The following is a 12,153-nucleotide window of genomic DNA, read 5'->3' as shown; positions in this document are numbered from 1 at the left end:
GTGTCGTGTTTTTCCATCTAAGCCTATCTCGTGCATCTTCTTCCCTAACAACATTCATCCATTTTCTTTGCCGCTTATTCTCACGAGGGTCGCGGGGAGTGCTGGAGCCTATCCCAGCTGTCAGGGTACACCCTGAACTGGTTGCCAGCCAATCACAGGGCACATCGAGACAAACAGCCGCACTCACAATCACCCCTAGGGGCAATTTAGAGTGTCCAATTAAAGTTGCATCCATACATCCATTTTCTTTGCCACTTATCCTCACGAGGGTCACGGGGAGTGCTGGAGCCTATCCCAGCTGTCAATGGGCAGGAGGCGGGGTACACTCTGAACTGGTTGCCAGCCAATCGCAGGGCACATTGAGACAAACAGCCGCACTCACAATCACACCTTGCGGCAATTTAGAGTGTAAATAAAACATACACACTTTGTAAAAAAAATCCATCCATCCATTTTCTTCGCCGCTTATCCTCACAAGGGTTGCGGGGAGTGCTGGAGCTCATCCGAACCGTCAACGGGCAGAAGGCAGGGTACACCCTGAACTGGTTGCAAGCCAATCGCATGGCTGCACAGCCGCACTCACAATCACACCTTGGGGCAATTTAGAGTGTCCAATTAATGTTGCATGTTTTGAGGATGTGGGAGGAAACCGGAGTGCCCGGAGAAAACTCATGCAGGCATGGGGACAACATGACAACAACAACAATATTATTAATAAAATAATAAAACTGTAAAATATATATATCCATCCATATTCTCAGCCACTTATCCTCACAAGGGTTACGACAGTGCTGGATCCCACCCCATCCCATCTACGGGCAGGAGGCCGGGTACACTCTGAACTGGTTGCCAGGCAATCGCATGGCTGCACAGCCGCACTCACAATCACACCTTGGGGCAATTTAGAGTGTCCAATTAATGTTGCATGTTTTGAGGATGTGGGAGGAAACCGGAGAAAACTCATGCAGGCATGGGGACAACATGACAACAACAACAATATTATTAATAAAATAATAAAACTGTAAAATATATATATCCATCCATATTCTCAGCCACTTATCCTCACAAGGGTTACGACAGTGCTGGATCCCACCCCATCCCATCTACGGGCAGGAGGCCGGGTACACTCTGAACTGGTTGCCAGGCAATCGCAGGGCACATCGAAAGTATTCGTACTCACAATCACACTTCAGGGCTATTTAGAGTCTCCAATGAATGCATGTTTTTGGGATTTGTGAAGATATGCGGCTCAGAAAATGGATGTACGGATGGATGGATGGATGGATGGATACAGCAAATAAACTGGTCATTTAAATAGACTAACTGCTACATCTTGTGATTGGATTGTGATCGGTTATCATTTTTTAAAACTCTCTGATCGGTGATCCGTCCCAAAAATCCTGATCGTGTAAAGCTTAATTGAAACCCTCTTTTAAAACCATTAGCCCGACTTGAAATCCTCATTTCAAACCCGAATAGGAATCCTTACTTTGAAACCTGAACCCAGCGTTAATTTGAAAATCTCATTTGACGTTTTGAAACCCTAACCTTGAAACAGTCACTTCAAAGCTTGGATTTGAGCTCAAACCCTATTTTGAAAGCCCAACACTCCAGCAGTGCCTGCCTGAGTGCACGAATTGCACCACACTTCGTTTGTTTTTTTTTTTGTTTTTCGTTTTTTTTTTTGGACAATTTTGTACTAAAATCCCACAAGAGCACATCCAGCACATACTTCATGAAGACACTTCAGAACAACTGCCGCCCCATTCAGAAAACAGCGGGGAAATGGAGGAAAAATAAAAAGTAAACAACGATGTTTTAGCGGGGCTCGTAAAAAAAAAAAAAAAAGTTCACAGAGAAAGAAGCGGGCGCAGTGAATAAAATGACGCTTCGCGGCAGGATTTGAAGAATTAAAGTGTCTGTTTTACGGCCCGCACTCCATCACGCCGTTATTGTGTCACAAATGTATCGCAAACGCCGTCGCCGCGCTGATAAATGTTGCCGCTCGCGCCGCCTTACAGTGAGGCCTTCATTTCGAATGGAAGTTGCCAAATGAGGTTAATTCCACATTCAAAGACCATTTTGTGCAAAATCCCACTAAATTTGGACACGTTTTGATTCCTGCAAGTCAAAGGTCTCAAAGATGAACTCAGCCAGTGAGCCAATAGATTAACCTTACCTTCATTTGGGTGTCTCGAGCTAATTGCTACTAAGAAAAATGGAAGAATGATGAATCAAAATTGTATGAGTGGTTTGTTATCCCCCCCCCCAACCCCCTTGCTCATCATACAGCAGCCAATCATTGAAGCAGGGAGAATTAAACTTCAGCCGCACCAGACTGCACACTGCTTCTATGACGACTTGATGTGGGGGGACAGCTGAAGATGGAAAGGTTTTCAAAATATGATTTTTTTTTTTAGAATTGTAGCTTTATAACAGATTGCTAACCGGCCGATTTCTGCCCAAAGCCCGACTTTCAAACCTTTAACCGGGCAACTCTAATTTGAAACACTACTTCTGGTTTAAAAGCCTAATTTAAAATGCTAACCTAGCGATATATCATATCATAACATAATCGTCTTCCCCAATTGAAATGAATTAATTTTCTGTTATAGTGTTTTTCGACTAACATGCAATTTATTCTCTTTTTTTTGTGGGATTGGACTGAAACCGCATATTGGTGTTACTGAATGGTACGGCATCAATGTGGTATATAGAATTTGAGGCAGCAAAATGCTAAATTATTAGCAATCGCGATTAGCATTAGCGTGCTAGCGATTTCCACTTTAGGTAAAAAAAAAAAAAAAAAAAGTCGAAAACTACCCTTCATCTCACTCATACCCATCATGATATATGTACAATACATATGTACAAGTGTCTGAAAAATAACTTACACGCTCCTTTATCGCAACCTCCTCATTATTTATTATTTGTCCAACATGACGTCCGTCTGCAATAAATGTCCGTGTGAAACATGAGCTCTGGTGCGGTAAACATTTTTCTGGGAGGAACCTTTATTTGATTGGTCTCCGCAGAACTTGAGGCAAAAAGTTTGTGTCGACCTATTTTTGAAGTCAACTTAAGTTATTCGATTTTTTTTTCTTTCCAATCCTATTTCATACACTTATTAGAAACTATTATTAGAAATTCTAAAATCCATCTTGAAAATACCTAACTAATAGACCACAAGTCTGGTTCAAAAACATAATTTCAAACTGAAACCCATAATTAGAACTCGAGTTGGAAACCGGTGCATTTAAATTCCATGTTTTGATAAATGCGATCCCGGAATCTGACAAAGTTTTAGCTGCCTCACCGTGAGGGCCCCATTTGGATGCTATTTTACCCCAAAAGCTAGTCTGCAGCAAATTCTAGTAAACGCTTCCAAGAACAAGCTCTTCCATGTCAGAGGTGCAATGTAGGCTGGTGTGAATCACGCTGGAAGAAGACGAGACCGGAGAGCTTGTTCAACGTCAACTCATTCCAAGGTGCCACCGAGGTGCGAATATGACATGACGACATTCACAAACATGTCACAGGTTCAACCAGGGAAATGCTACACTCAGCTTCAAACATGAAATTGAAACCTTAATCATGGCTCGAAACCTTACTTTAACAGCCCAAAACAGGATTAAACCTCGACTTTCAGACCCAAAGGCAAACCTGAAGTCCTCATTTCACACGCTATCCGTTTTTCGGAAAAAAAAAAAAAAACTATCTTAAAACATTATCCCCAGTCTTAAAAATTTCATTTGGTTTAAAACCATCCATCCTTCCATTTCCTGAGCTGCTCATCCATACGTCGGGTCGCGGGAGCCGATCTCGGCTGTCATCGGCCAGGAGGCAGGATACACCCTGGACTGGTTGCCAGGCAATCTCAGGGCACTTGGAGACCGACAACAGTCGCACTCACAATCACAACTAAGAAAAGCCACGCAGGCACAGGGAGAACATGCAAACTCCACACAGGCGGGGCCGGGATTTGAACACCGGTCCTCAGAACTGTGAGGCCAACGCTCAACAGCTGTTCCACCGTTGCCGCCTGGTTTAAACCCCTGATTTAAAATTGTAACTGCCTTGAAACGAAATCCAACCCCTAATGTGAACATTTCACTCGATTTTCACACAGTAACCTTAACTTGAAGCCCTGACCTTGTCTTAACATCAAAATTTAAATGATGAAAGCAGGCCCGACACCCTAATTTGAAACACTAATCTTTTTGAAACCATAATCCATGTGTGAAACCCTAATTTGAAACAATCATCTTTTTTCAAAACCATAAATCCAGTTTTGAAACCCTAATTTGAAACACTATCCTTTATTTGAAACCTTCATTTGAAAATAATACCACGGTCTCCGAATTAAAACCTTAACCCAGGCCCGAACCCCCGATTTGAAACGTTACTCCGCAACCCCAAATCCTCGGCAATGTAAATAAGACCTGTTAGTTCAAAGTCCCGCTGAGCGTATTTGTCAAGGCAACAGAATAATTAATAGGAAAGCGCTGCTGCTCTTCCACCGCTTATCACTTTACAAGACGTGTTATCCTAACCCACGGCGGGATGTTCGTGTAACCTCGGCGACCGGGCGAGCGAGCGCCTCGCCGACGCGCGACGACGACTCACCGGCTCTCCAGGGCCACATTGCTGCCCAGCACCCAGCTGTCCTGCAGCTGGACGCATTCCGCCGTGTTCTGCAAATCGGCCGCCAGGCCGGCGGCGGGTGGTGGGCTCGCGGCCCTCTGATTGGCCAGCGAGCCGCGGCTCAGGGACGTGATGGAAGGGTGCTGCTTGTGGGGCGGAGGCGGGGGCGCCGGCGGCAGTGGGGGAGGACCCTGAGGACTGGACAGATGGTCACCTGGAGAGGAAAGAGAGAAACAGGTGGACAAATGTTAGACTTGAATCAGTGCATTTTTTCTGAACTGTCACGCAAAGTACTGACAGCTCCCTCTTTCCAAAAATCCTTTGAAATCCCAATTCAGACCCCTGACTGATGTTCAAAACCCCCATCCAGGCTTGAAACCATCTTTTGAAAGCCTAACCAGTGTGAAATTTGAAACTTTTAATTTTGTTTGAATCCATAACCCTGACTTGAAATGTGAGGTCTAGCTTGAAACCCTACTTTACAACCCGAACACCCTTGTTTGAAACCCACACTTGGGCCCTTCAGGGGTACCTAGACTTTTTTACCCCAAGATCTACTTTTTAAGCAGGCAGCCTCTCGCGAGCTACCGACGACGTGATGATGATGCTCCCATACCGTTTTCAGGTTAATGCTATGTTGCCTCCTTTATTTAAAATACAGAATTAGCTTTTTGTGCACTGTATTGTCTGTGATTTCATCCTGGATCAGGCTGTGCCAAGGTGGAATTTTTAAATTCCACACCATCTCATCCTGCACTTTCCACTTTGGCTTCAGACCAGACCTTTCCCACTTGGAAGAGAGAAAATCTCGTCCAGTTTAACCACTTTTTCTTCGATTATTCACATACTCCGTCTTAAAACAACAGCATTTCTTTTTTAACTTTCTCCGTTAATAGCGAATCTAAACACAAGCAGCATGTCTAGCTCGTCTTTGCTCTACGTTGCCCAGACTCTGTTGCTAACTAAAGCAGCGGTCGGTGGTGGACGCTGTCATTATAAAACACATTGATGGGCTGTGTAAATACGGTAACATTTGTAATTATGAGTTTACGTCTTTAAGAGCGGATGGGGGGAGGGGTGTAAGGTAAAATAGGAAAAAGAGTGTGGCGGAGTTCCGTTTGCTGCCTAAAAGAAACCAGTGGATTATTTTTTTCATTTTTTTACAGTACGTATGTGAATTGTCATCCCTCACTCATTGAATCACATTGCAAAATGCCACAAACTGAATAGCTGTATGTTATACTTCCAATTTGCATTGGATTTTTTTTTTTTTCCTCGCAACGCAGAATATCTGCGACGAAACTGCATCTGCGGTGCACAATTGCGCACGCACGCAGTTTAGAGGGAACAACGGGACAAGCCGAAAGGAAAAGAAGAAGATTGAATGGATTTTTGGGCACGCCGTCCCGCGATCGACCGAGACTGCCTCGCGATCGATCGACGCATTGAGCACCCATGGTGTAATTCAATTACTTCAAATTTATACAGTATTTGTATTTACTGGAGCTTGCAGACTTTAATGATTATAACATGATTTTAGACTGTGGGAGGATGTCGAAAATCTGGCGAAAAGAGCGAGAAAGCAACAAGGCGAGGCTTCAATCGGGAAGCCGTTCGCCCATCGTGCTTTCCCCTGCATACTACATTGTCAAATTGGCACCCGGACCAAGCAGATGGGTAAAAACACTGCACAAACAGGCACCGGTCAGACCCTGAATAAAGTAAATACAACCGATGGCGAGGCACTAAACCGAGAAGAGATGCAAGCGTGGCAAAAAAAAAAAAAAAAGAGATGGCGAATCGGAGGAGGGCAACCCAAACAGTCGGCTTTTCTTAAACAGAAGGTCGGTTAGAGAGGCATCTGCTGCTTTTACGGCCGCTTAACGCTAAGCTTCACGTTTGATTACGGCCCAAGAAGACTCTCAGATAACTAATGACCAGAACGTCCATTAGCTCTCACTCTCCGAGAACAGGTTTTCCAATTTCACACAAAGCTGCGGAATTGCCCCTCCCGGAATGGCGAACGATGATTATCTATCCATCTCAGCCCATTTAAACAGGTAAAAAAAAAAAAAAAGGCCGCACAGTGCTGACAAATCTGATTTGCTCCAGTGGACCCGCGAACGAGTCCGGGGTCATATTTCCCGGTTCGATTCGTTGGCTCAATAATCTGTGCTTCACTGGTTACTGTAATTCCATTTTCAATCAAAATTGGAAAAAAAAATGCTGATTATTTTTGTTCTTTAATCAAACACAAATAGGAAAACAAACGACTTTTTTGCATACATTAATGAATACGCGGGGGTACACTCTAATCATATATATCACACAATGGCCAGGAGGCTGAAATACGCTCTTGGCTTCCCAGAACAGCAGGAATATTAGCTGTTCTCTGCAGAGGATAAAAAATATATGCCAGTGATTTACAGTGAAGAAAACAAGGATTTGAACACTCTGCTATTTTGCAAGTTCTCCCACTGAGAAATTATGGAGGGGTCTGAAATTTTCATTGTCGGTGCATGTCCACTCGGAGAGAGATCATCAAAAGAAAAATCCAGAAATCACAATGTATGATTTTTTTAACGATTTATTTGTGTGATATAGCTGCAAATAAGTATTTGAACACCTGAGAAAACCAATGTTAATATTTGGTACAGTAGTCTTTGTTTGCAATTACATAGGTCAAACGTTTCCTGGAGTTGTTCACCAGGTTTGCACACAGTGCAGGAGGGATTTTGGCCCACTCCTCTGCACAGACCTTCTCTAGATCAAACAGGTTTCTAGGCTGTCCCTGAGAAACACGGAGTTTCAGCTCCCTCCAAAGATTTTCTATTGGGTTTAGGTCCAGAGACTGGCTAGGCCACGCCAGAACCTTGACATGCTTCTTACAGAGCTACTCCTTCGTTTTCCTGGCTGTCTGCTTCGTGTCATTGTCATGTTGAAAGACCCAGCCACGACCCAGCTTCAATGTTCTGACTGGGGGAAACAGGTTGTTCCCCAAACTCTCAATACAAGGCCGCGGTCATCCTCTCCTTAATACAGTCCAGTTGTCCTGTTCCATGTTCAGAAAAATACCCCCAAAACATGATGCTACCACCCCCATGCTTCACAGTAGGGATGGTGTTCTCGGGATGGAACTCATCATTTGTCTTCCTCCAAACATGGTTAGTGGAATTATGACCAAAAAGTTCAATTTTGGCCTCATCTGACCACAAAACATTCTCCCATGACTCCTCTGTATCATCCAAATGGTCAATGGCTAACTTAAGACGGGCCTTGACATGTCCTGGTTTTAGCAGGGTAACATGCGTGATTTTAAACCATAATGTCTTAGTGTATTACCAAGAGTCACCTTGGAAACGGTGGTCCCAGCTCTTTTCATGTCATTGACCAAGTCCTGTCGTGTAGTCCTTGGCTGATTCCTCACCTTTTTAAGGATCATTGAGACTCCACGAGGTGATACCTTGCATGGGGCTCCACTCCGATTCAGATTGACCGTCATGTTTAGACGTGTGGAGTTGTAGAATTTTGTCTCTGGTGTCTTTGGACAGCTCTTTGGTCTTGGCCATGTTACAAGTTTGAGTCTTACGACCTCACACAAGTGCATCTGATTCAGGATAATACATGGAGTGGGGGTGGACTTTTAAAGGCGGACTAACAGGTCTTTGAGGATACTCGCTGATAGACAGGTGTTCAAATACTTATTTGCAGGTGAACCCCACAAATAAATCATTAAAAATAATAATAATACATTGTGATTTCTGGATTTTCTTTTTAGTTTATCTTTCCTCACAGTGGACATAGTGTAGTTGTTCACCAGGTTTACACACACTGCAGGAGAGATTTTGGCCCACTCCTCTACACAGATCTTCTCTAGATCAGGCAGGTTTCTAGGCTGTCCCTGAAAAACACGGAGTTTCAGCTCCCTCCAAAGATTTTCGATTGGGTTTAGGTCTGGAGACTAGCTAGGCCACGCCAGAACCTTGATATGCTTCTTACGGAGCCAGTCCTTGGTTTTCCTGGCTGTGTGCTTCAGGCGTGCTGCCCAGAAATCCGTCTGATCTAGATTAGATCTGTGTATCACACAAATAAATCGTTAAAAAAAACATCATACATTGTGATTTCTGGATTTTTCATTTTAGATTCCCTCTCTCACAGTGGACATGCACCTATGATGAAAATTTCAGACCCCTCCATGATTTCTAAGTGGAAGAACTTGCAATATAGCAGGGTGTTCAAATACTTATGTGACCCTTGTGAGGATAAGAAGCTTGGAAAATGGACGAATGGATGAATATGTCAAACCTCCGCTTGTTGTGAATTGAGTTGCCTAACTTACCACCACACAGCACTCGTGTCTCAAGTTTATCCTCCCAAATCAACGCAATAAATAAAGAAATCATCGTCTCAATTTAGAGTTTTAAGACAAGCTTTTGAAAAGCTGAACAGTTTTCGATTCATCTTAACAAAAACCAAACACCACGTCACTTTCACTTTGTGATTGCCAGCTGAGAGTGGAAACACTTTTCAATCTTTGATCGGTTAGCCAGAGGAAAAGTGTTTGACTTCACGCATTATGTCTAAGAAAGAAGATAAATTAGGTTTTCAAATAAAGTTTGGGGTTTCAAAATGGGGTTTCAAGTCGAGTTTGTGATTCAGGCACGGATTAACGTTTCAAGATAGATTTAAGGTTTCAAGTTAGGATTTCAAGCCAAGCCGTCAAACAAGTGCCTTTTTGCATCGTGTATAAAAACAAAATAACGACTCCATTTTTCATTTTTCCCTTTGAAAAAGGTAAGAATGAGCGATAAGACACATTATGAATACAGTACCAGATGACAGTCTTTAATCTTTCGTGTTTCCACGTTTCCAGCGAGCCATAAAGCGCTTTTCTGGGTTGCGCGAAAATGCGCTTTTTTTTGCTATTTCGCAAGACAGCGATCCATTGAAAGGATTTTCTCGTGGAGTGCCTTTGCTCTAACGACTGTGCCAATTTTGTCCTTGCGACGCCGTCCTTCCGCGCATAAAAGACTTCTGTTCAATGCGAGAAAAGTTTCCAAGTTCACATTTCTGCCACTTCAATGGAAAAAAATAAAAAATAAAGATATAAAGGCTCGAATAGATAGTGTTTACTCCAGGTATGCGCTATCATGGGAGGCAGAGCCAATGGGACAAAAAAAAAAAAAAATAGAATAAAACTAAAAAACAAAAAATAAGAATGTTATATATATTTCTAAAAATTATCTCTCTATATATTTTTTTTCCATTATCTGGTCAGCAGTATTTTATGTTCTTATTGAATGTAATAATGTAAATAAATTCATCATTAAAAATCGCTGAATTTGCACATTATCCTGTTCAAATACTACATGAATGAGGTGTGCTACAGCCTCAGATTGCGCAATTTCTCACAAAAGGCAGAAATGGAATAGCGCCACAGAATATATATATATTGGGAAAGCTGCTGAAACGTCTCAAATATAATGTTTTCGTACTTACAAAACAGGGCTTCAAGATCGCGTACATTTCAAATTATCACATAGGGTTTCGAAGGAGGATTATGGATGTAAAAAGAGTTTCATCCCAGGGCTAAGGTTTGCAAATTAGGGTGTCAAGGTAGAGTTGAAGTTTCAGAGATGGTTTTGAAACCAGAATCGAGGTGACAAGCAGGAGGGTAAGGGATTCAAAGTAAAGTTATGGTTGCAAGATGGATATGGTTCCAAATTAGGGTTTCATGATAGGGTTTGGGTTCCAGGTTTTCAAGCAATCAAATTAATGGTGTCAAATTAGTGTTTGAAACAAGCTTTAGAGCTTTACATTGAGGTTTAAAGCCTACGTTAGTGTTTTGACCCAGGGTTGGGGTTTGAAATACAAATTACAAATCAGTGTAAGGTTTTCAATTTGGCTTTTTAGGTTTTCGAAGAAGGATTTCAATCTGATTTTGAGTTTAAAACCAAAGTTATGTAAAGTTATTATCTAGAATTCAAAGTCAGATTCCAAATTAGGGTTTCAAATTGCTGAGTCTCATCATTGTGTGCTGAAATAAAGAGGGATGTCCCTGAAAATGTTGTTGCTTGGATGGCAGCATGTGTTGCTCTGAAATCTGTATGTAACTTTCAAGCAGGATTGGTGCCTTCACAGATGGGCAATTTAACACACCCCCATACCATCACAGGCTTTTAAACTTGTAAACAATCCGGGTGGTTCTTTTCCACTTTGGCCCTGGGAACACGGCGTCCATAATTTCCAGAAACAATTTAAAATGTGATCATCTTATCAACAGCGCACTTTTCTACTTTGCCTCAGTTCATCTCAGATCACCCCTTTCAGGGATGCTCCTTTTCAACCCAATCAGGACACTGAGCTGTTTTATCGTTTTTCGGCGGTCAATGCCTTATTAAAAGTCCAGAGCTGATTGTGAACGTGTGAAATGATGCAGCAAAGTGCAAGTATTCCTGTTTCCACCGGCGGTAAACGCGCAAGGCGACCATAATGAACACGAGATGCCTCACTCATCTTCCGGCACCAGACGGAGAGTCCTATTAGAAAAGTGCTAAGCAGGCTAATAGAAATGTGGATCAGTGTCAGCTATTGCTTCATCTGCGGCAAAGCTTTTTTCTTTTTTTCTTAAAAATATTATTAACTCGAGCATTTTCCATCAGCGCATACTCCAGTGGAGAAGAGAGAGCAAGAAGACGGGATACAGATGAGGGAATCGCCTCAACTGGAGCCCAAGTGCTACGCTGATGGAGAGAATGTAGTTGAAATATGAAGGGAAATATGCCTGAAAACAAGGATTCACTAACAATAGATATGTTCAGCTTTCAAGTTAGGGTTTTTAATAATTGTTAGTGCATGTTTTTAAACGAGGGTTTAAAGTCAGGGTTAGGGTTTCAAACTGGTTTCAAGCTAGTGTTAAGAAATGAAGCCTTTCAAGCCTTGGTTAGGATTTGAAAATAAGGTTTTAAGCCTCGTTTAGGGATTCAAACGAGGGTTAGTGTTACAATCATGGCTTCAAGTCGGCGTTTAGGAATTTACAACTCTCGGTTATGGTTTCTATTTACGGTTTCTGGCCTGGGTTAAGGTTCAAACAGGGTTTCAATTATGGGTGTGAAGCCAGGGTTAGAAATATTAGAATTTCTGAGCTAAAGGCCTCAAGTTGGGGTTTCAAATTAGTCTTTCAAGCCTCGGCTAGGGTTTGAAAATAAGGTTTTAAGCCTCGTTTAGGGATTCAAACTAGGGTTAGAGTTACAATCATGGCTTCAAGTCGGCATTTACGAATTTACAAGTCTAAGTTCTGGTTTCTACTTACGGTTTCTGGCCTGGGATAGAAATATTAGAATTTCAAGCGTGGCTAAAGGCCTCTTTACACTGCACTGATGTCACTGGTGCTCTCCTTCGCGTAGTTTTCTTTATATCCGAGTGCAAACCACGCACGTAGTTTTGAGCATGTGCTTCAGTTCTTCCCTAAGGTCAGAGGTGTCGCCACAGCTGGTACTGGTTAGGACA

The 12,153-nt window shown here is 42.5% G+C and overlaps 1 protein-coding gene across 5 annotated transcripts in view; it reads right to left on the bottom strand.

Annotated features, from left to right (window-relative positions):
• si:dkey-237h12.3 (teneurin-3) overlaps positions 1 to 12,153 on the bottom strand; it is a 257,105-nt gene that overhangs the window by 123,195 nt on the left and 121,757 nt on the right. For all 5 annotated transcript variants that reach the window (XM_061834126.1, XM_061834127.1, XM_061834128.1 and 2 more), the window contains one exon: positions 4,627 to 4,858. In XM_061834126.1, the coding sequence (XP_061690110.1) occupies positions 4,627 to 4,858 (232 nt within the window). The remainder of the gene's footprint in view (positions 1 to 4,626; positions 4,859 to 12,153) is intronic.

The sequence above is a fragment of the Syngnathoides biaculeatus genome, chromosome 11 (genome assembly GCF_019802595.1).
Source record: "Syngnathoides biaculeatus isolate LvHL_M chromosome 11, ASM1980259v1, whole genome shotgun sequence".
Taxonomy (NCBI): Eukaryota; Metazoa; Chordata; class Actinopteri; order Syngnathiformes; family Syngnathidae; genus Syngnathoides; species Syngnathoides biaculeatus.
Note: the sequence above shows the minus strand (reverse complement) of the source record. Positions and strands in the feature narration are given on the sequence as shown.